The 22,519-nt window shown below is 39.1% G+C and overlaps 5 protein-coding genes across 5 annotated transcripts; 1 reads left to right on the top strand and 4 right to left on the bottom strand.

The window, feature by feature from the left end:
• The first annotated feature begins 2,579 nt into the window (after positions 1–2,579).
• On the top strand, positions 2,580–4,127 carry LOC124453562. Its single transcript, XM_047004344.1, has 3 exons — positions 2,580–2,656; positions 2,890–3,125; positions 3,564–4,127. Exons 2-3 carry the CDS (start codon positions 2,927–2,929, stop codon positions 3,947–3,949), a joined length of 585 nt encoding a protein of 194 aa, XP_046860300.1. The 5' UTR covers positions 2,580–2,656; positions 2,890–2,926; the 3' UTR covers positions 3,950–4,127.
• An 845-nt stretch (positions 4,128–4,972) lies between these two features.
• LOC124452649 (serine/threonine-protein kinase PLK1-like) lies at positions 4,973–9,815 on the bottom strand. Its single transcript, XM_047003232.1, has 9 exons — positions 9,475–9,815; positions 9,231–9,338; positions 8,994–9,110; positions 8,468–8,685; positions 8,296–8,391; positions 7,612–8,216; positions 7,358–7,511; positions 6,556–6,808; positions 4,973–5,486 (listed from the first exon to the last, which is right to left on the bottom strand). The coding sequence occupies exons 1-9, from the start codon at positions 9,613–9,615 to the stop codon at positions 5,220–5,222; spliced, it is 1,959 nt and encodes a 652-aa protein (XP_046859188.1). The 5' UTR covers positions 9,616–9,815; the 3' UTR covers positions 4,973–5,219.
• A 443-nt stretch (positions 9,816–10,258) lies between these two features.
• Positions 10,259–13,133, bottom strand: LOC124452648 (double-stranded RNA-specific adenosine deaminase-like). The gene has a single exon (XM_047003231.1). The coding sequence runs from the start codon at positions 13,019–13,021 to the stop codon at positions 10,346–10,348; it is 2,676 nt and encodes an 891-aa protein (XP_046859187.1). The 5' UTR covers positions 13,022–13,133; the 3' UTR covers positions 10,259–10,345.
• A 259-nt stretch (positions 13,134–13,392) lies between these two features.
• Positions 13,393–18,901, bottom strand: LOC124452651 (transcriptional adapter 3-like). Its single transcript, XM_047003234.1, has 3 exons — positions 18,584–18,901; positions 18,214–18,456; positions 13,393–14,982 (listed from the first exon to the last, which is right to left on the bottom strand). The coding sequence occupies exons 1-3, from the start codon at positions 18,899–18,901 to the stop codon at positions 14,236–14,238; spliced, it is 1,308 nt and encodes a 435-aa protein (XP_046859190.1). The 3' UTR covers positions 13,393–14,235.
• An 804-nt stretch (positions 18,902–19,705) lies between these two features.
• LOC124452653 (secreted frizzled-related protein 2-like) lies at positions 19,706–22,125 on the bottom strand. Its single transcript, XM_047003235.1, has 4 exons — positions 21,965–22,125; positions 21,305–21,787; positions 20,930–21,001; positions 19,706–20,350 (listed from the first exon to the last, which is right to left on the bottom strand). Exons 2-4 carry the CDS (start codon positions 21,768–21,770, stop codon positions 20,058–20,060), a joined length of 831 nt encoding a protein of 276 aa, XP_046859191.1. The 5' UTR covers positions 21,771–21,787; positions 21,965–22,125; the 3' UTR covers positions 19,706–20,057.
• Between the last annotated feature and the right edge of the window lie 394 nt (positions 22,126–22,519).

Here is a 22,519-nt window from a genome sequence, read left to right as displayed (position 1 = left end):
GCCAGACGGACGACTGGTATCGTACGAAATCCACAGGGTGGGGGGGTGGGGGGGAGCATGAATGAGGATGAAAGATTGTCGAAGGGTAATGTAGGCTATTTGCAATTGGAGGAATTGTCATATTCGGTTTGCAAAACGTTCTTATTTATACATGGTATTGATCGTTATCACTGAAATTCCTTACATTCCCGAGCAAATGAATGCGAAAAAATGTTCTAGACTCATATGCGGCCATTAGCTATCACCGGGTGTGGTATTAGAAGCAATGCTGAAAAAGATCCATGTAAGTAACGGAAAAACAGCCGTTTCAGTTCTTTAACTAAAACATGCATTTTCCATATAATATTTTCTAATATCATAAGATCATCTTAGGACCATACGATTATCCTTAGGATAATAAGATCATCCTTAGGATAGTAAGATCATTATTAGGATCATATGATAAGATTATCCCATATAATACCAGACTTGCAGGTATAATTCCGTAAAGCGGGAAACTCATTTAGAAAATCCTAAAAAATCAAATTAGCATGTTTAATTTCAATATAACTTTTGAACAAAAACCGGAAATCTTTGACTTTCCCAAACGAATGTCCAAGTCAGATGTCCAAAATACATAGCTTAAAATGAAGTATTTGAAATAGTAACTGTTAAAAGAAGCTCCAAATTATTTCTCAAAAGGGGCAATAAATATGTGGAGTGCACGTACAAAAATTAAGACGAAAATGATGTTGAACTGAAACTGGTTGGTGATTTAAGTTTAGCATCAAGCGTTTCTTTCTGCTTCCTTCATTGAACACAAAACAAAAACACGAAAACGAGGCTGGCAATTAACTATTGTGAGCTTCAATGAACTGTTGTCAACCGCAGCTGTTTCTCACTGCTGGCAAACAAATTTAAGCAGTTTCTATCAAGTTGGGTTATTGCCAATTCGCACACTTGTGGATGGGAAATTTATTGCGATAAGAGATTGCAGTTGTTTTGGCAATCGGAGAATCAGTTCAGTCATTTCCCAAGACATGAAACGCAATCGAATGGAAATTTCTATTGGACAAGAGACAACACTTTCGAATTCATTCATGATTGATACATATTCCATAGAGATGAATAAAATTATGTTTGAGGTATTAATCACTTGACTTTATTGATTCTATACTCCGTAAATTTCATCACAAAGTTATTGTTCGGGAAAGCAGAAACAACGTTAGGCAAAAAATAGGACTCCGGATATAATATACGATCAAACGTTTCTTGGGAGGTTTTAACTTGGCTTATGGCGCTAACGTTGACATACCAACTTTAGAGCCGAAGCTAGAACGCCATTATGTTGTTTCTTTGTTTGGTGGGTGGGTTGGAAGGGGGGAGTGTTTATCCATTCAGTTTCGTTCGATTGTTGTCTTTCGAAAATATAAAGCAAAGTACATGAAAATTCGCACCCCTTCCCTCCATATTGCCGATTAAGTTTCGGCCCTAATCAAGTTCTCGTGAAAAGATCAAATTCACCCAACATTACTGGGTACAAGCACCACGTTCGGTTTGCTACAACCGCCTTGTTTGGGGTTTTTAACCCCTGCCGATGCAATTTTTACTCATACTAGGCAAAAGGAAAATTTTTGGTGGAATTATAATTAATTTCTTTAGAAATTTAAGTTCATTCGTTGTTGATACATGAACACTAAAATCGTTTGAGTTGTCGGAGCACCGCAAAACAGTGTGCTGTCGTGAGCAGAATATTCTAAATCTCTTGGAATCGAATCACCTCAAACAAAGATGCTTGATTTCATTTCAAATATTTATGCCTCGCGATGACTCACGCAGATATTGTAAATGATTTGTTTAAAACACATGGAATAATCGATGGCAATCGACGTGGGCGATGGAAGGACAGCCCAATTAGCAGGTCATTATCAGTCCATTTTAAGTTACTGAATTTGGATAATCTGTGCTGACCTTGTTTAACTTCGAAGCACGAACCCACAACGTACGTGCAGCAGAACCTTCCGAGAAGATGTTTTCGTTCACGGGAGGGAAATGGAATTTTCGATACAACGATGATGCGACGCAAATTTTAATTCGTGTTTTTTGGTCGTACGAGAAGAGAATCCGTGGGCGTTATTCTATGAAAGACAAAATATCATAAAACCGAGAGACGTTCGTCCTGCGATGACTGATAGTAAACGATTTTACAGAAGATATTTACTATAAATGGTAGTGTTTTTGAAAAGCAAGATAAGATTGCACGAATCTCGAGTTCAGCTCGCATCTAAAGTGGGCACCACCATATGTCTCATGTAATTGCATAGGCAAGCAGTTGTTTCAAAAGGCGTGGTTTGTATTTGCCATTATTCGGACGCACGAAAATTTTCTTGCTTTTCGAATTGGCTTAAACTCGTCTTTTGCCCGAAAACGAAACAGCTTGTGTCCTTGTCATAATGATTACTGTTCATTACGTGTTAAAAAAAGAGTATTTTTTCCATTGTGTTTAGATAAAATTTTTGCCTTCGGCTTCAATTCGCTATCACGAAATAGATTGCAAACACGTGACACGGAAAGTATAAGAAAGACGGTTACATCCGTGATCGCAGAAGCAGTGCATCCTGCATCGTTGTCAACAACCAGTAGGAAGTCGACTAAAGACTATCGTCAGCAACCCCAGGTAAAAGAGCTGCTGTGCTGATTTTTGAAAGTTCGTCATTCGATTTGCGAAGGATTACGACACCTTCATAGCTTGTAAACACAACTTGCAATTGATTAAGGAAACTGCACGTACAGGACGCTCTCTTGATATAAAAGCCAGTTATAATCATTAATAATATTATTTCTTGTCGGTATTTAGACGAGTAAAAGCACTTGACTAATTTCGTTGAGTATGCTTTGAGTTATTTGCAGGTATCACAATTTACAACGCCTTACCAAAGATATCGAAATGAAGAAAATTCAAATAACGTCAGTCTGTGCAATTGTATGCCTCTCGTTGACTATTGGTGCACCATTGGGCGGCAGCAAATGGTCGAAAAAAGCTCCTAGTTTCTTGCTTTCGTTATACAAGCAGCTCACAAATAACAAAGTTTCACTGTCCATGTTGGGAGCATCTCGAATCCACGGCATTTTCAACACCGTAAAACGTGAGTAAAAAAGAGCATTCGTTAGTTTTTCGTGTCGGCTTCGTAGGGAAAATAGTTTCGTTTACTTGGAGATTTCTTATGTTTTAACACTGTAAACTATAAGGGGATCTTTAACGAATGTTTACACCAGACAACTTTCTTCGTTCTGAACGGGACGATAGACGATTGTTACTTTCATATTCTTTTGAAATATACCCGCACACGAGGGAACAATGTTTACAAATGAATTTTCTGAACGCATTCTCTCTACTTAAGAAGTTTCCGAATCCATAAACTTGTCCAGTTGTGTAGTGGACATAGCTTAAGCAGGATTTGACTTCATTGTCATGGTGGTCAATCTTTTTCCCTAAGGCCTGGTTCGCCGTGTTATCGTTTAGGTCTTTTCGTGATGCACGAAACTTTGTTGTTAGGTTTGAAACATGCGTTCGTTTGTTTTAGAGCGTCAATCAACGTCAAACGAAAAAGTCTACGACCTGACATGTTCTATTAATGGAACGAATCTTTCACTGTATAATGTGTTCTTGGTCAACCTACATTTGACAGTGATGGCAACGAGAAACGAAGACAAAAGTAATTGCAATTTGGCACTTCATGACATTTTTTCAGGAAAAAAAATCACATCGAAACAGATAAGCTGCTCCAAAACGACCGACCTAGTCTTGAGGGTAACGTCAGTGGTCAAAAAATGGATCGCATCGCCTTCAACAAACGCTGGCGTTCGAGTCAGCATTACGCCGACCTACTCCGACGCCGTGCCGATCAAACTTCCACACATCGACACTCGATCGAACGCGGAACCTCCGTATTTCATCATATACATATAGAACTGAAAATGTTGTGCGTCCTCGCACGAGTTCGGGGGAAAATAATCGAATCAGTAATGACACTATATGAAACACTTTAATTTATAAGCGTAAATAAACGTGATAAATCAATGAAAGGCACGTAAAATACACAATAACGTAAAGTATACCGTATTAAATAAACATTTATTCAAAACAACTTGTTACGAAAGACTTATATCCATACCCGGGGGGTGTCAATGGACTGTTAATTGGTGGTGGCGGTCGGGGGAGAAGGGTATTCACATATATTAAATTGTACCGGACTGATTTCTTTAAAAGTGAATTGGCTTTCGAAAGAAATCAAATGGGGCACAACCACTGATACATGCACATCCCTAACTTCGAGTCGGTCATCGAAGACTGGTATTAAAATGTGCTACGCAAGCTTCGAAAATAGACTGCTTTTCTTCCATAAAACTGTTCATTTGTTATTTTCCCTTCCCATTGTTCGACATTTGCTAAAATTAACGTCGCTCATAAGGCAGTTTAATCACCGACATGACGCCAGTAGCTGCACGCATTCTTTGTTTAAAATGCATAATCTCCGGTTCATTTTGAGTGTATTATCCACTTACGACAGACTCATTATGTTTTATGATAATTGTTCACTCGAGATTAGATTATACGATTACTTTACAGTCCTGTCAAGTAGAAATGTTGGCTGACCAACATTTCAAACCGGGAAAAATTTCTTGCAGTTAGCCCTGATGCGCTGTCTATAGTCTTATTTAAGTCTTATTTATTCAAAACCATTTACTCGTTCTGGTGTGTAAATGCTGCAAAATATCATGGGAAAAATTTAAAATTTATGGCTTTCTTACGGGCAGAGCTGCTAGAGCTACCTAGGATCCAAACACTCGTGCTTGAAATCGAATGCAACGAACACCTTCCTTATCAGTTTCAGAAATCTCGTGCGTGAACACACGTATCTCAGAAAACAGTATCTGTAGCATGTTGGGAGAAACCTACTCGTGAAATAAATTGATTTGAACGAATCTCAACTACCAATCCTCGACGAATATAATTTCAATTAAATCGTACTTGTCTATTTACAGAAATGAAGACATCATCCATTGCATGAAATGTGTACACATGTAAATCGAAAGCAACGAAGGACCTGCATGTAGAGATTCAACATTGACATAACACGTGAACATTTTCTTTGATTCGATATTCACCAAACACGTTTCAAGCGATGAGAAAAAAACGAAGAAAAGAAAAGGACTTCACGAAGGATTTCATATTCAAACTACACTTTTTTCACGATGGCCTGAAGCTTTTCGGCCTTCGACTTTGCAACATCTCTCGACGTGGGATGGTAATTTCTCAGCGATAGTTTGAGCTCTTCAACTCGTTCCATCGCAAAGCGCATCCTATCGGCGAGTTCCGAAGAACACCCGTTTTCCTTTATGCCCTTGAAGGTGAATGTTCGGGCGTTGCGGGTTTTATCGATGTACGTGATGGCCGCCATACATGGCGACAATATCACTTTCGTGTGATCTTGAAAGAAATTCACCTGTGAAGAATCAATGCAATAAGAAAGACGTCACACGGGGGCATCGGAAGCGGGGAATAGTGCAGGGGGGGTTAGCCTCCCTCACTTGTCTTGAAAAAAGGACAGTGACAACATACCTTAAACAAAATTTTTACAATGAAATATCATTTGAGATATATTAACTAAGTTAATGACAAATCAGTTCGAATAACAATGAAAAAAACAAAAAATGAACAAAATGTGACCTGAAAAACGTGTGCCTCGCATAAAAAAAACAAACAACAGAAAACAAGCGAGAATAGATAAATATCATAATCTTGTGAATTGTTTCAATGATATGACAACCAGAGCCGCCCCTTGAACGTTAAGTGCATCTAACCAGTGCTGTAGAAGTGGGAGGGGCGCTTGGGGAGGAGTCCCCTTCTACCTTTGAAATGGGTAATTTTAAAAGGGCACTATTGACCCTAACGTCAAGAGAGCCCCCCATCTGATAAATTTAGTTCTACAGCACTGCACCTAACCTTTTTCTAACGCATGCGGTAAAATGTAAACTTGTAATAATAACAGTGAAAGCATTGTTTGAGAAGGCTATAAAATCTTGACGCTAGGCCTTGTCAAAATGCTGCAATTTTTGTGAAGAACGGAGTACTGGCATTTGGAGTCTGGTACCTAAAATATGACGTACATTCCGGACAAAAATAAAACTCTATCCATCTGCCGCTATTTTTTTACTACTCCAAGTTGAAAAACATGCCCGAAAGGAGCGTGGTATATGGTTGCAGTAGCATTAGAATAATTCGGTGAAATATTGCAATGTTATTTGGCAAGTGTTGCCACGAGTTCTCACGCAGTTGTTTACCAAATATTAACTGTGTTACACAATGCGTAGCGTCAGGATTTTTCATCCAATTCACAAAATTCTTTCACAAATATTGTCCTACGTCCACAGTTTATCAAATTCGTTCAAAAAAAATATTGAGGTTAGAAGGTGCACTTTAAGGATTAAAACAATTCACTCCCGAAAGAAAACAGTTGGGCACAACACCCCACCCCATATTAACGTTCTAGGGAAGGCTCTGGCAATAATTACCTGTAATATTCCATTGCTTAAATGAAGTACAATTGCCTTGCGCGTTCTAAACCAAGTGCGCAAATAAGGCAATCTCGACATCTGATTGGCTTCTACAGCGGTGCCACGTGGTCCTCCCGCCTGCAGGAGGTGCTCGCTCATGTAGTTCCTGAAATACTGAAGAAGAGTCACTTTCTTCTTGTGTTGCTCAGGATAATGGTTGAGTGTACCACAATGCTCCTCTTGTCCCTCTCGGGTGACGTATTGCAAATTCCTGTAAACAAGATGACAAAAAGCATAACATTTGAACAAGTATAGGACGACTAGATCGCAGACCGATGTCATTTTAAGAGCAAAAATGTTGGTGGTCAAACGTTTGTACTAAATAAAGTGAAAAACATAATTTTCTCTAGATGAAATTTCCTTTCAATTTAACGATTTAAATGGGTAACAGTTGCCTTAGCACTTCAGATAAAATCAAGAGCGCACATTAGGGGAGTCTGCGAGCGTAACACTGCCCAGCCTTTATGAAATTTGTATAAAAAATACGTCCAGAAATCGATAGAGGACGGAAGAAATCGGTCTGGCTAAAATTCTTGGTTTTTCCGAGGGTTTATCGATCAAATGAAGACATTAATAAAGTCGTCATCAGAACTTCTAGTCCCCTCCAGTTTTTTACGTAGGGCGGGGTACGTCCCCTTTTGCATCAAGACAATCATGACTATATGAGCTAGCCACAACTGCTTTTGATACTTCCTTTTCTAAGTCCCGGGTGACTAAAGTAAATCTTTACAATGATGCACGAACGAACATTCGTACTTACTCTCCATCCTCTTTCAGTAAAAGTCGCGAGCCATCATTGAACAGGACACCGAAACTTCCATCACAGAGTTGGTAACCGAGACCATATTTGTCCGAGTAATCCACCCACTTACTGATCCAAAATATTGGATTACTTGCGGGATCTTCTGCATCGTCTAAAACAGAACATTGCGCTAGTTACTTCTTAGGGAAAACTATGCAGCTGGCAAAATTTTCAAAGAGTAGAAAATTCTTATCTAAATTTCTAATTATCACCTGGGTTGATGGTGGGCCTGGCACTGGTAACTTGCGTAGGTTTTGACGTAAGACACGTCACCAATTGCTTCAGCAAATCAGAGAGATAAAAATCACTGGGTATTTGTTCACCCTCGTCGTCGCCCAAGCCGTGCTTCTTGGCCTCTTCGTTTGTCATAACGTGGCTTTCACCATTGATCACGTGCATTGCATGTGATCGTCTACGATTTTCCACCTGGCCTGGTTTTGATGTAGCAGGCTGCAGATGGTTCAGTTCAAATAGAGGTCGCCTCTGCCCTCCTGTCTTGGAGTCAATGCAATGTGCATCCTTTGCTGTGATTGCTTTAGATTCCAAAATTGATGCAGAGGGATTAAAGCGTGGAGCCATGGAAAGAGCACTCGCTGGGAGAGTTGAAGGAAGATACCCAGAACGGAAAAACTCATCTTGACGTATTTCATGCATAGTTGGTCGACATGAGGGATCAGGTCTCAACATTTTTACAATTAGTTTCTGAGCAACAGGGCTGACTTTGGAGGGAATGTAATATTCATTTCGTTTTATACGACTGTATGTTTCCTTGAGTGAAGAAGTTTCAAAAGGTGGTTTGCCAACCAACAGTGTATACCTTAAGCATTCAATTAGATTTTTTTAAAAAATTCAAATAACTTTCAAAAATAACCCACGACCATGAGAACATTACTCACATTATACAGCCCAATGACCACACATCTACTTCAAAACTGTGACCTTTCTTGCTTAACACCTCAGGAGCAATGTAGTTGGGCGTACCACACAAAGTTCTGGTAATCAAAGAAGAAAATATTCAACAACATGCTACAATGAAAATTGTCAAAGAGGTTCCAAACATCAACAAACCTCTTCCTGTCTTTTTCGCTTTGCACAACTGTGGCAAGACCAAAGTCCCCTATCTTTATGTTCATGTCGTCGTCAAGGAACAAGTTTCCAAGCTTCAAATCTCGATGGATGATTTTTGCATCGTGAAGATACATGCATCCTACGAGAATTTGGCTCATGTAATATCGAGCCTCGGGTTCTGTCAACGCCTTTCGCCTCTTGTGCAACTCCATCAAAGACTTTATAAAACGTATCAATTGTATTTAAGCTAAGCTACATTTTCACAGTTGTTTGACAAAAATTTCATGAATCTGTAGCCGAATTCTCGAATGAGGGGGGAAATCTGAGCAGATTAAAGCAAATTGATCGCATTTATGAGTCAAATAACGTTACAAATCGAAAACAATGAATGCCAAATAAAACAATTTTTGAATTCAAAAACCGTTACGTTACCCGTGCCTATTATCCTATGGAGTGATGTAAGACCGCACAGATTAAGAGAAAGCAGGCAGCATAAAAAACAAAAGAACTCTACAAAAGACCTTACCCTTTTTCGACAAATTTCCAGTAAAATATATATGAAGTTTTCGTCTTCGAAGAAGCAATGAAAACCAACGACATGTTTGTGATTTAGCTTGCGATGAATGTCGATTTCCATCGCCATCTGTAAAGGGAAAAAAGATAATTTTAGCCTGGATAGGTTTTCGTCAAGTTTGTCTAAATAAATTTGAGTAAAACGAGTTTTGATTTTTTTGAAGAAATAATGATCAATCATTTGCAGTACCTTCTCCTTTTGATGCGGTTTTGTCAGCATGGATTTCGGTACAATTTTCCCCGCATACACATTGTTTGTGTCTTTATCTTGTAGCTCGTAACATTTAGCAAAACCACCCTAAAAATTTGGCAAAGAATTGACTATTTAATATAAAAGTAGAACTGTAGAAGAGATGAACTAAGTTTTATGTTATAGTTGGGGTATAATTGACGGCCACTGCATCGAGCTTCCATGAAGCTTTCGACATTTGTACCTTGCCAAGAAATTTCCCTCGAATGTATCTCTTTCTTGTTTTTGGATCCAGTATTTCTAAAGAGATTTCTTTCGGACTAGAGCCCCGAGATAAACAGTCCTCTTGCTTGATGTGCCTTGCCATCAATGGTCCCTTCTTCATGGCGATAGTTTGATGATATACAATAGCTTCAAATTTTATCAGATGCCGTTTTGACTAGGAAAATAGTCAGAAAAAAAATTTCTATTAACTTCGGGTTAACGTAACGGCATAAAATGAAAATAATACACAATTTATTGCAGTTTGCTCTTAATCGAACACCACTGCAAGGTTCAGTTTAAACTTAATAAAATTCAAATACAAACGCTAGCCACGTATTTCATTTTCGAGATTCTGATTGGTTAGTCAATTTAAAGGTCAAACTGGGCCAAACCTAATTTGGTAAGATCGCGCCAGTTGTCACATCAAGCAGCGGTTGGGAAATTTAAAAACCTTTAAGGTTTAGTGCACTCAACCGTAACTCATCTGTGGTGTCGATGAATGGATGGGCATTTAATCAAAACTGTGTCAATATAGCTTTAAAAAATCCGAACGTTCGTTTCGCAAATTCCAACACAAATACTTTTGCGCGAAACATGAAAAGCCAGCAAATATTGGCAAAAAAATTTGGCGGTTTTCATGGCCGCCATGCTGGTATACTTATTACAAAAAGAATACGATATCATTATGTTTTAATGTTAAGTTATTGACAGACACATTTTCCTCCTTGACTTTCATTGAGAAATGCACAAAACGAAAAATAAAATTTGGTGACGTACTTTTATTACGGTAAATATATTTAATATTTACTATTTAAACTCTAAAAAATCTCTACCTCAAATCTTACAAACACCTATACATCCAGAGCAGGCAAAGGCTCATTGAACATATCTTGCTCAGGAGGCTTGGAAACCCATTGACCATATTTGGACTTTCTAAATTGACTTTTCATTTCCTGTTTGCAATGGGAAAAATCTTTAGCTGATAGCTTGGCACTTTGGTAAGAATCCACATTGACTGTATAACCATATTCAGGGGCTCTCTTCATCAACTCCAAAAAGTTACCAAACAAGGCTGCCTTGCATAGTCGAGAAGGTGTTGGTGCATTTGCTGTCCTTGTCTGGCAAGCACCATCCCGACCATCTGTTACTTCAACATTCTTGTCTCCTAGAACCCAGTTTATGCTGATGTTGTTTGTCTTCTCTGTTTCCCGAGGTGGTTCATAGGCAGTGACACGCCCAATATATGGGTGATTCACATGGTAGCCTGATGCCAGACGTCCGTTAAGGTCATCCTTGTGCACAAGACGACAACAGACTGCACGCGACAGATGTCCATGATCATATAGATAGCCAAGTGTTAAGCTCTCCAAGTAAACAGGTTTGATGAAATGTGTCAGCAAAGCACCCTGCAAACCTAGTACATTCCAACGACAAATCTTATCGCTGCAAGACATAGTGCGTAGCCTTCCCCCTTGCAACAGTCCATCCCATGTTTGAGGTGGAGCATCTGGGTCGATTGGGAGAGTCCCCTCGCCATCTTCAATCTTAGTACGAAGTATTCCCTGTTGTTTCGAGCTAAAGGTGGGAGTGTGTTGATTGCTGATTGGTTCATTATTTCTCGCAACACTTACCATCTGCCTGGAGGAGAAAAGTGCCCCATCCCCACAGGGAGCCACGCTGATGTACAGGTGAAAGGTCACACCCTCCACAAGATGAAGCTTTTTTTCACCATCAACCTTTCTAAAAATAGATGGCCTTTGGGAAAGATAGTTACTGATTTCTTTATAAAACACACGAAGCAAACCTCGTCTTGCAATGATTTCTGCATGAGAATCATTCACTTTCTTCCCTTCCAAACTCATTCTCTCCCCGGTAATGCACCTGTTGCCAACGCCAAGGCTGACAACTCGTCCACAGTCTTCTGCACTTGTCTTCATAATAATGCATGCAATCACTTTTCTTCCGGCAAATGAAACAGAAACCATCGAGGCAAGTCTCGAGAACAACTGATGACTTAAAGCAGCCATGTGATCAAAGTGTGTCCATGTGTTTTTTTTTGGAATAGGTGAAAAATCTGACAGATTACCATCAGCAGAATCTCCATGCCTTGTAGAGCCTTGGGAAAGCTCACGCAAAGCAACATCAGCAGCCTGTCGCTTGGCTTCTTTAATATTGCTAGCAGTCACAGCAGTGAATCTCCTCTCGCCAACTTTGGCAGCGATAGTAAATGAAGGCTTGCCGAAAGTCTTTTGGGAAATGGTCTCGAATGTGACCACACACTTGTGTTTTTGACCAAAGTTATTCAAAGCACTCACAGGGTTTTTGTTGATGGAAGTGAAACAGTCTTCGAAAAATTCCTTGCTGCTACCATCAGCATTTCCAAAATACTTTGTTTCGGCTGCTCGTTCGGAAGCTCGAATAGGTTGATGTTTACTTTGGAATGAGTCATGATGAAATGACGAGGAAGGTGGTTGAAGGGTTTGAGTTTGAGTGCTGGGGACTGAAACATTTTGAACATTGGGAGAAAGTTTCCATGTAGGAGGAATGTCATTAACCTTGTTTATGATACCTTTCTTCTGCAATTGGTAAAGTGTAGGATTTATTTCCTTTTTTGTGTTAGCCCCAACTGAAAGTCGAATGCTATTTGTGTTGCATGGATGACCTTGAAATGTGAGGAAAGCGATGATTTTAGATTCAAAAGTTGCTTCATTTGCACTTGCTTTGAAGAAGGATTTCCCTGAAGACCAGGTTGAATTTGTGCTTTCAACATTACGATGCATGTTGTTTGGAAATGTTGCATTTTTCTGAAGGGATTGTGATTCTGGATGCCATCTGTGATGTTTCTGTTGATTTTTCAAACCTGCCACTGATGGTCCTTGGGACATAAATGATGCTGAAGGTGGAGGAGGTCGTTTATAAGGTGACGAGGATAAGATATGATTATGAGGGGCAACTGGAAAAGACGGCCTTGGACTTGTAGGGCTAGCTTCTTGGTTGTACATACGAAAACCTTTTGTCATGTTTAATTGCTCTTGAGCAAAAGAAATATTTGGTTTCAAGTGACTTACATCATATTTTCCTAAGTTGTCATCTCGTGTTCCCAGCTGATCCCCAACTCCTGATATAGCATTTAGAGAACGTTGCAACATGGTTGGCTTCGTTCTTTCTCCAGGTTTAGACATGTTATACACCCCAGTTGAATGCTGTACTGGTTTGATCGGATGCTGAGATTTCTCGATTAAAGACTTGTACAAATCCAACGAAGGTGGCCGTGGTCGATTGCTCAAGTTCTGAGCTCCACTGGGATATGTTGTATTGGCTCCGTACTTCCGATCGCGATAAACCGTCGTTAGACGATCATTTTCAACAGACACTTCACTATACCTGCTGTAAAGTTGTTCATTCGACGCATCGTCCCCACTACTGGATTCGCTGCTGTTGTAAACGGCTTCAAGTTTTAAATACATGTCGACACGACAGTCACTACCATGTTTCGACGGTTGCATTTTCTCGTCATTTGAGGACATAGTAAGAGTACATCAAAAGCAAACTCCAAAATAGTACTTACTATTGTTCACAAACACTCAAAACATGTAGTAATTTAGCAACAAGGAACAGAAAGATAAGAAATAGTAAATATTCAACGAAAGTAAAGACTCCACACAAATACTTTATGTAAGAAGAAGCTATAATACCATACGCCTCCCGCCAATTAGCACCTCCCTCCCCGGGGAATGTTCCCACACCGATCGTGATAGAATGAGAAGCCAGGACTCAGAGTGAGATGATTTCAACCCTGGGGATGCAATTTCGACTGACTCTAGTGTGGGGTAACGGGTCTTAAAATTTAACATCATATCATTTATCAGGCAAACATTTACCCTAAAGAGCCCGGAGCTTTTTCTCAATTCCCATTTATTGGTCACATTTGTCCTACCGCCTACCGGGCACAAGAGGCCTACAAGTTGTACCCACTGGTAAGTATAATACATGTATCACCTCTTCGTAAATAAGTCCTTTCACGTATAAGCCTATGAAAAAGGACCTATGAACTTTAACGCGAATGTTTACGGTTTTCAGCATCTACGGCTACATCAACGTGTACCCATTGCGTGTGACTATTTTCTTCCCCTATCACACGACAATAAGGTTTTTCCACTCCAGTCTCCTGGGGTCGCGTGCAGGAGCATCGAATGACGTCATTGATTGTTGTATGCAGAGCGACTTTTATAAGCTTATTAAAATGGTGGTTTTAGAACATGAGAGCAATCATAGATCCAACGTTCCATCAACTGAAAAATCCAATCCAAGCATTAACTTTTTGGAGGCTTCCAAACATTCCAAACAGGGTCACAGATCTTTACGTGTTTCGTGAAACCGTTCCCAGACCTCACCGCGAACAAACGGAGAATACATCACATCGGTTGATCCCGGTAAGCTTATAAAGACAAACCAGAAACTAATGCATTTTATTGCCACTCAGATGATCAAAGATTTGGATGATTAAAAGAGCCCGTGCACGGACAGCGTTTGTCGTGAAATTCCCTCTTAACTCATTTGTACTAACTGTACCACCTACCAGCCTATCCCCGAGTACCCTGAAAGCAAGCATTCTTCGATAAGATGATTGATTCCGATTCACTACACGGTCACGTGATACCAGAAACCTAATCACATGATAAATTAGAATGCGCAAATCCATAACATGTTGCAAATATGAACATGGTGGAAAATTTCCAAGCTATATTTCCTCGGAATTGAGCACTCTCACGAAGGTCTCTCGTACACGGAGTGCATTGTTCGCCATCTCTCTTTCCTTTCGCGTCGGACTCTTTTTGTTCTGTCGGTAAACTGTGAACTTCCGAAACCACTCCATTACATCGGAGTCGGCAGACTGCACCCTATGACGTAATTCCTGTTTGCGAACTTCCGTCTGTGCGGCCTCCAGGAGGTCTCGCTTCATCTGTAAATTCAAGCTGACCATAACTTGCAGCTCCGCTTGTTTTTTCTTCAATTCACACAAGACTTCATCGCCACTGTCCACCTTATCGCCGGAATCACCTTCAAGCTTCTCGATGATACCCTGATCCACAAGTTCCTGTTTGAGTCGAGTTTCCAAATTCCGAGCATGAGGAACGTGCACCGATTTTCCCGCCTGCGCATGCGGTATGACGACGGACTCGGTAACGGTCTTTCCGGGGTCGGTCACATCCTCGGAAACCGGAGCAATGATGTTCTCCTCGACGAATGCCGACAGAAGTCGTTGCGTAAGAGGTCCAAAGGGGCAGGCATCGTCGGCAGGCAAACTGATGTCCGTAGAGCCTTTCTTCAGAATATCCTCGACGGAATTTTCCTCGAAATTTTCCACATTACTTGATTTCAACGTGCTCGGCTTCTTTTCATCTCGAACCTTCTTTCCCGATTCCTGCTCTTCCATCAAATCTTCTATCGCCCATTTTTCACTGTAGTGTTTTCCAAGTGGAGGCACCTGGAGGAAAATGAAGAAAAAAGATATAAAAACAGTACACATTATTCAAACTCAAAACGGGCCTTCAATGATAAAGACGACTCCTCCCGACTGCTATTTCCGGAGCAGCCACGTGCACATTCATGACGTCAGAGTTTCAATTTGGGCGATTTCTTGTTCATATCAATTTCAAACCTTTGCTTTTCGTTAGACGTGTGATTACAGCATCGCACGACGATCGATTGCAAACATTATGAGCAAGAACAACATCGAAAAGCAAAAGAAGAAGGGAGACCGATGGGGGAGGAAGTTCGCATCTAGTAATGTATGAGTTACAATTTGGCAGTAAAATTATATTTTATGCATATTGTATCATGCATTAGATACAATTGAAAAATCAAAGTATGAACATTGTACAACGTGATGCAAAAACGTGTCTCATTTTTACACATGTCTTTATACATTAATGTTAATAGAAAACGTAACACGAGAATCTGTCGTGAAGCAAATTATGCCATTACTGTCATGCAGGAAAACAAAAATAGGTTTCCTAAGAAACTCTTTCCATCTTAGCAAGTTATGTATAACAACAAATTTTGCCTAATAAAGAAAAATTGCAGAAAGTTCACACGCAATTCTTTAGAAGCCCACTGGATTGCAATGTATAGATACGTATGTTATGGCGTAAAAATAGACCTAATGAACTTGTTGAACATGGAAAATGGTGGACATGGAAAATGGTAAACATGGAAAATGGTGAACATGGAAAATGGTGAACATGGAAAATGGTGAACATGGTGAACATGGAAAATGGTGAACATGGAAAATGGTGAACATGGAAAATGGTGAACATAGAAAATGGTGAACATGGAAAATGGTGAACATGGAAAATGGTGAACATGGAAAATGGTGAACATGGAAAATGGTAAACATGGAAAATGGTGAACATGGAAAATGGTAAACATTCTCCCGATTGTAATTTTGATACTTTAATGCAAAGTGAATAAGGGACTTGCCCGCTTTAAAGAAAACCGAGGGAGGTTTTCTTCTAACGTCACTGGAAAAGGAAAAGCCGGAAGGAAGTTGAATTGAACAAGAAATCATCCTGACTCGAAAATCTAATATCTAATTGATTGGTGCGATTATTTTATTGAATAGAACTTTTATAATGACGGAAGACTTTCTTGAACAGCTTACGCACGCCGCTTGTTCGTCGGTCAAGATATTGGAGATTTTTAATGTGGCCAAAACAAAGAACTTCAAAATGCTGCTTTCAATGACGAGCGTATTTGCTATAGTAAACAACATCTAAAACTTTAGTGGTTCTAAAAAGGAGTGTTCTAAAACAAAACATTAAGATTAATTAAATGACACAAGACATCACGGCAGACTTCTCATTAGGCACCACGTCTGCTTTGATGAAAACTAAAGATTATAATGACATTTATAGTAAAGACGGCGCAAGATGACATCATCCCAAAACGGGAAGCGGACGTTTAAAACAGGAATAAGTTAAAGACATAATCCTCTTGTCGGCAAAGCAAGGAGATTAGTCAACTTAATTAAAACAGATTCCACAAAAGAAAGAGGTCTTTTGGACATACCAATTGCTTTTCTTTCATTCAACTTCCCTGGATGAGGCAGCATTAAATGATATCAAGATGCAAACTAAGAGAACACTAACATCCGAGAATTTGTTTTTCGCAAGCAATGTCATCCTTACATTTTTGAAAAAAACTATTCTGCGAACAACCTCCGAAGAGCTTCTAGTCCTCTACCAGCCAAAATGTCTGGTAATTTTGTTTACGAGTTTAAATTTGTGGGCGAGGCCTGCTATGAATGTGGAACTTCTCGAAGGTTGAGTGATTCAAACAGCATGTACCATCTTCCTTCGCAATTTCGGAAATAAAACTGTTTCAACACGAGAACAACCCAAGCGTGATTGCAACAACAACAATCTTATTTCCAGTGACTGTGCGAACAGTGCGATTGGGAAACATCTTTTGAGTAACACTCGCGCTGTGCTGATTTGTTTTCGGGTGACATTTTTCGAATTGCAAAAAATCTTGTTCGTGATTCCAGTTACGCGTCATGCAATCCATATTAAGTAAACTAATCTCGCAATTTGCCGACAAAAGGATCATGTCTTTAACTTCTCCCTGTTATAAGCGTCACCTCCCCGTTCGAAGGTGATGTCATTCTTTCTTTTTTTTATTTACAATTATCAGTAGATTTTAGGTCATCATTAAGGACGTTGCACCCGATTCATAATTATCTCATAATCAGTGTTTTCATTAAGACGCCGTTTCTAGTGGTCTGTCGCCGCCTATTTCCGGATTTAGCGAAGAACAGCCGTTTATTTACCAGAAAGCCAGAAAAAAAATAGAAAAAAGTATAGTATATCTGTAATAAACTATCATATTTATCTATTTTGTATTAAAACTTAAACAATACAACACATTAGACTGAATTGTAATTGTAACTTAATTCTGTAAAAATTCAGTGCTGCGACGCTTATTTATGGTACGGTCAAAAAGGTAGAAATTCAAGTGCCCAAATAAAGTTAAAGACTACAAATGTCACAAGTGTTATGAAAATATAAAATATGAAATTTGACTTTTAGATAATTTTTGAACCTGAGACGCCTATTTTTGTATCACAGCCTGCAATTATGAATCTCAATGAAAGCACTGCACAATTGCACCTCTTCATTACTGACTTGAATGGATGATCACTGATTCACTAGAATGTTTTTTACTGCTCTAGTAAGCTGAAGTTACTATAAAATTTTTTGTGAGAAACCATGTAAGGTTACTGCATGTTTACCTTCGCTGCAATGACACGGTAATAAACATTTTGCAACTAAAATTTTGGACAGCTTACATAATTATTACCATTTAAGGGTTGGTTAAATAACTGAAACCAAATTTGGTCCCAAACCAAATTTTTAGTTTTGACATATTGCACCAAGTGTCTTGAAAGAACATTTATTATTAAAATAAACGCGTAGCTTTAATTTCATGTTTATGAGTAAATTTCTTTAAGACATATTGTCTCATAGAGTACCCTTGCAAGACATATTGGCTGATTTTACTTTAAAAGTAAATTTAAACGGTTATTCAAACTGGTTATTCAAATCATTTTTCCATATTTTGTGCTTGAAAAATTCACTAGGAGTTTTCATACATGCAAGATAATTTTTCTTTGTGGCAATACATGTAGAATCAATGGTTCGGTCTTGGAAACCCTCACCTTAAAATATTCATCAAGATCTTCAGATGCTTTTATTGATTCTTCCAGATATCTGATATCATCCATTGTAATGTCTGCACAATACGGCTCAACCATTGCCCAAAATCTATTCGGTGCATCAGCAGCCTTTGATTTGACCATAGTTGTGTCATCTTCCGCCTCGAAATAATCAGTTCTGGTCCCAGAAGATTTTTTATAACCCTTGGCCTTTTGACCAAAGGCTTTGTCGTCTATTTTCTGCTTCTACAATGCAAAACAGACGAAATTTGTGAAAGACCTTTGTGAAAAAAAGTAAATGTCGAGTGATAATGTTCTCGACAGATCATCAAAGTATGAAGTAAATACAGAATTTGAAAATTGATGTCCTTGCCTTGCTTCTATCGTCCAGAGAAGAAGGTTTGCATCTTTTTAAAGAGTTCAGAATCTCTATCTCTTTCTGTCTCGTGCCTTTCTTGTCTTTTCTATCAAGCCAATCAACTAAAACTTTATTTTCAGATTCAAGAAGCCGAGATCGTCGATTCACGGCAGCCAGTAACGTTTCTAGGTCACTCTGAAGCATAGAAAGATCCTCTATCCCAATACCTTGATCTAAACTCTTTTTCAAGACGTTCGTATACGACGGGCACATTTTGCTATGATCTAAAACCTTGAATTCATGGTATTGCAGTGGGCATTTGTCGTCGTCCATTTTGAATTTTTAGCAATTACTTCATATAACACTTAAAGTAAATGGTTTGAGCCCGGGAGTTTCGTTACATGCTTGTAGATGTAGATCGTCCAGATTAGTATAGTCCTGAGAAGGACTGTTTTTGTAGTTGTTGACTGACGTTTCGACAACCTTAGCGGTAATCATCTTCAGATGTCAGCCTACAACAACAAAAACAGTCCCTGGACTATACTAAGATGAACGATCTACACCTACAATCATATAACACTTGCTGTTCAGTGTCCCAAATTTCATAAAAAAATTTAAACTATTCAAGTTACCTTCATTACTCGTTCACCTCAAGCGAAAGCAGTCACCCTTTCAAGGTCACAAACTCATTGTTTTGAAACTGTATTAAGCTGTCGGGTACAGTAACTTAACTTAACCATACATAGTACATAATAATATCAGCAGTTAATTTCTTTACGGGAACTTGTCAAAATCTTTTTGATTGAGCAACAAATAAAAACAACGTTCATCTAACTACTTTTCGGTAAGTCATTTTCATGTTTTCACACGAAATCTCTTGGTCTGTGTAATTCATACTTCATTCAACTCACGGGGTGATCCCCCCCCGGGGGGTATAAACCTGTACTCGGTCAAGACCTGTACAGGTTTGACTGAAATAACTAAAATACCCAATCATCGTCTGAATTACCATATTTTGCGATTTTTCATGAAACGCAAGTCGGTGTCAGACATTAGGAGCTTTGAATCTAAGGCTGTTATATCCCGAGCCGACAGGTAGCTAATGGCTTTATAAAACGATAGAATTAAAACCATCCGTCGACACCACTGAATTTTATATTTTTTTCTGCTGCCTTTATATACTTACAGAAAATTGTTGCAATTGTAGAAATGTTTGACAATTTCAGCATTTTTTTTTTGTAAAACATCAACAAAGAGGAAGAACGACAAAATATATCTTTTATATAAAAAACATCTCTTACAACACATTACACAATTCGTCTTTTCGAGAGCTAGCTATTTTGAAATGTTCGACTAGTCATTCCGAGTTGCAATTTACGTTTCTGATAAAATACTCTTTAATACAAAATACAGCATATCAGCTATCGCATTAACTATCACAAATATTCTACAAACAACAAAGTTTCCTTTTCGAAGGATTTGAAGGGGCTCAACATTTATTGATAATTTTTCTGATCATGCGTCGATCCTGCATCTTCTTGAGCGCCGTGACCCACAGAACTCTACCGCTTTCCATGCGGCCGATAATGAGAAAGCGTCCACTCCTTTGTTTCAGACGCCTTCGACACCGACAACCTTTGGGCGCCGTAAAAAGAGCGAGTGTTGTGGATGGGGATTGTAATACGTTTCGGACATACGCACTGCTTTGTCGAAAGACGCGGGAAATCTTCACATGAATGTACCTTCCTTTTCTGTTATGTCTCGGCACCCAGGCACTTATGACTAAACAGGGAATTAAATCAAAAATTAAAAATTTTATACGTTAAGGCAATCGAAAGAAAATTCGCTTGGGGAAGCTGTTGACTACATCAACTTTCAATCATGTTGAAAAGAACAAATCGTTCGCTCTAATTGAGATAGGTATGGTAGTACAATCGCTCTGATTGAGATGGATGGTAGTACAATTTCTCTAATTGAGATGGATAGTAGTACCATTGCTCTAATTGAGATAGATGGTAGTACAATTGTTCTAATTGATGTACATGGTACTCCAATTGTTCTATTTGAGATAGATGATAGTATAACTGCTCTAATTGAGACAGGTGGTGTTAAAATTGTTCTAACTGAAAAAGATGGTCATAAAAGTGCTCTAATTGATATAGATGGTAGTACATTTGCTCTAATCAAGATAATAGTAGCTAGTACAGAAAAAAGGAGAGTGGATAGATAATACGAATGATCCAACTGTCGTGGCCCAAGCGTAGATGATCTGAATTACGATAGCTCGAAGAAAGGTTTTGTAAAATAAAAATTTTAAGGTTGAAAATTCAATACTTGATAACAAAGAGTTACAAAACTTACCAAAATCGCTCTTGCAAATGTGTGATTTTAAAGCTCTTCTCGTATAACTTCTACGGCACGAGCACTCCTCCTCTGTTAACAAACGAACGAAAAATTACAGAAACCAGGAATTAAAAAGTCGGAAAATTCTTCGTTAAATCCGGATTATAGCAACTGGGATTAAAGATTAGAAAACGTCCTTCGTGTAATTCAGATTAAGACAACACATGCCTGACGTTCTCAGAACTACGCCACGAACTCACGTTCAAAATTAACACCTACCAATCCGCTCGCATGAATTAGCACGTATGTGAAAGTGTTTGCGACAGATAAACTAGGTAAATGACATCAATGAAGACACAAAACAACTCAAAGTCCAAAACGTAATAAACTTACGCTTGAGTCCAAGCATCGCGTCGCTTATACACATCGTTGTGGAATTATTTCTGAACTTTTTCTCGTCGTTGCAATCGAAGAACGGCGGCCAACTGTAGTTGAGGGATCGCATAATGGGATCACACGAGTCGCGCAACCTCCGACAAAAAGATTGGCAAGTGTATATGAAATGGTCGGCGACGCATACGGGGGCGTACGTGAAGCACAAGAAATACTTCAGCTGATGGCGAGCGTTGCATACGGTCGTGTTGAGAAGTGGTTTCCACACTTTCAGTTCTTTTACGACGTCTTCGTAGCGGGACTGATTCAAAATGTTCGGCAGATACATGCGCGTGTACTCGGAATTGATGAGTTGGTAGCACATTGGCGGCAGTTTCGTGCATTTGTCGCGACGAAGAGTAAGAAACGAGCAACGAATGACAACAATCGACGAAAACAATATTCCGAAGACAGCAACAATCCTCATCTTCGCCACGTGAATACCTTAGAAAAAAAAGGCCATGAAAATCGATCAATACCTTTGCACTCACAAGTAGATCTTCGACATGAGTTTTAAGTTTGTGTTTCTGGGCAGGTATACGCTGATCGAGCAAAACTCCCAACTTAACGAGAAACAGCTTTTTTCTCGACCATATGACCAGTACAATAACTTCGACTCACCTTTTTTAGTGATAATCTCTCTCTGTTCTCAACAAAGACACGTCGCCAAAGAACAGCACTCGACCGAAGAATTGCGCTTATTTGCACAACTATATATAAGCAGTTGGCCAAGCAGGACGTAAATCAACATTATCTTGCTAATAGCCACACGTAATTAAACTACTTTATGCCCATCTATTGACAAAAGGTAAGAAATAATCCCATTATGACTTTAGGTGAGCGTCATTTGGGTAATTGATTTGCATTGTAACCTGCGCAACGAGTGGATTTTTAGTGGATTATAAATGTCATAAAAATCGGTAGCGATACAAATATACTTAATCGACTCGAAAGATCACAATCGAAAGTTAATAATTCGAGCGATCAGCTTTTGTTCGACCAAGTGATCGGTATGGGAAGGATCCTTCAAAGATCATGTCGGGTGCTTCATACCGAATCGATTCCAAAAAACCTGCCACCAAGAATAAATAAGTAAATTAACTTAGTTTTTCCTTTAAAAGGTGCTACACTCATGTTGCCGTCTTTCGGCTGCAGACGCCTCTCTAAACTTTTCAT

Source organism: Xenia sp. Carnegie-2017, unplaced genomic scaffold (assembly GCF_021976095.1).
Source record: "Xenia sp. Carnegie-2017 unplaced genomic scaffold, XeniaSp_v1 HiC_scaffold_25, whole genome shotgun sequence".
NCBI lineage: Eukaryota > Metazoa > Cnidaria > Anthozoa > Malacalcyonacea > Xeniidae > Xenia > Xenia sp. Carnegie-2017.
This window is presented reverse-complemented; position numbering and strand designations above follow the sequence as displayed.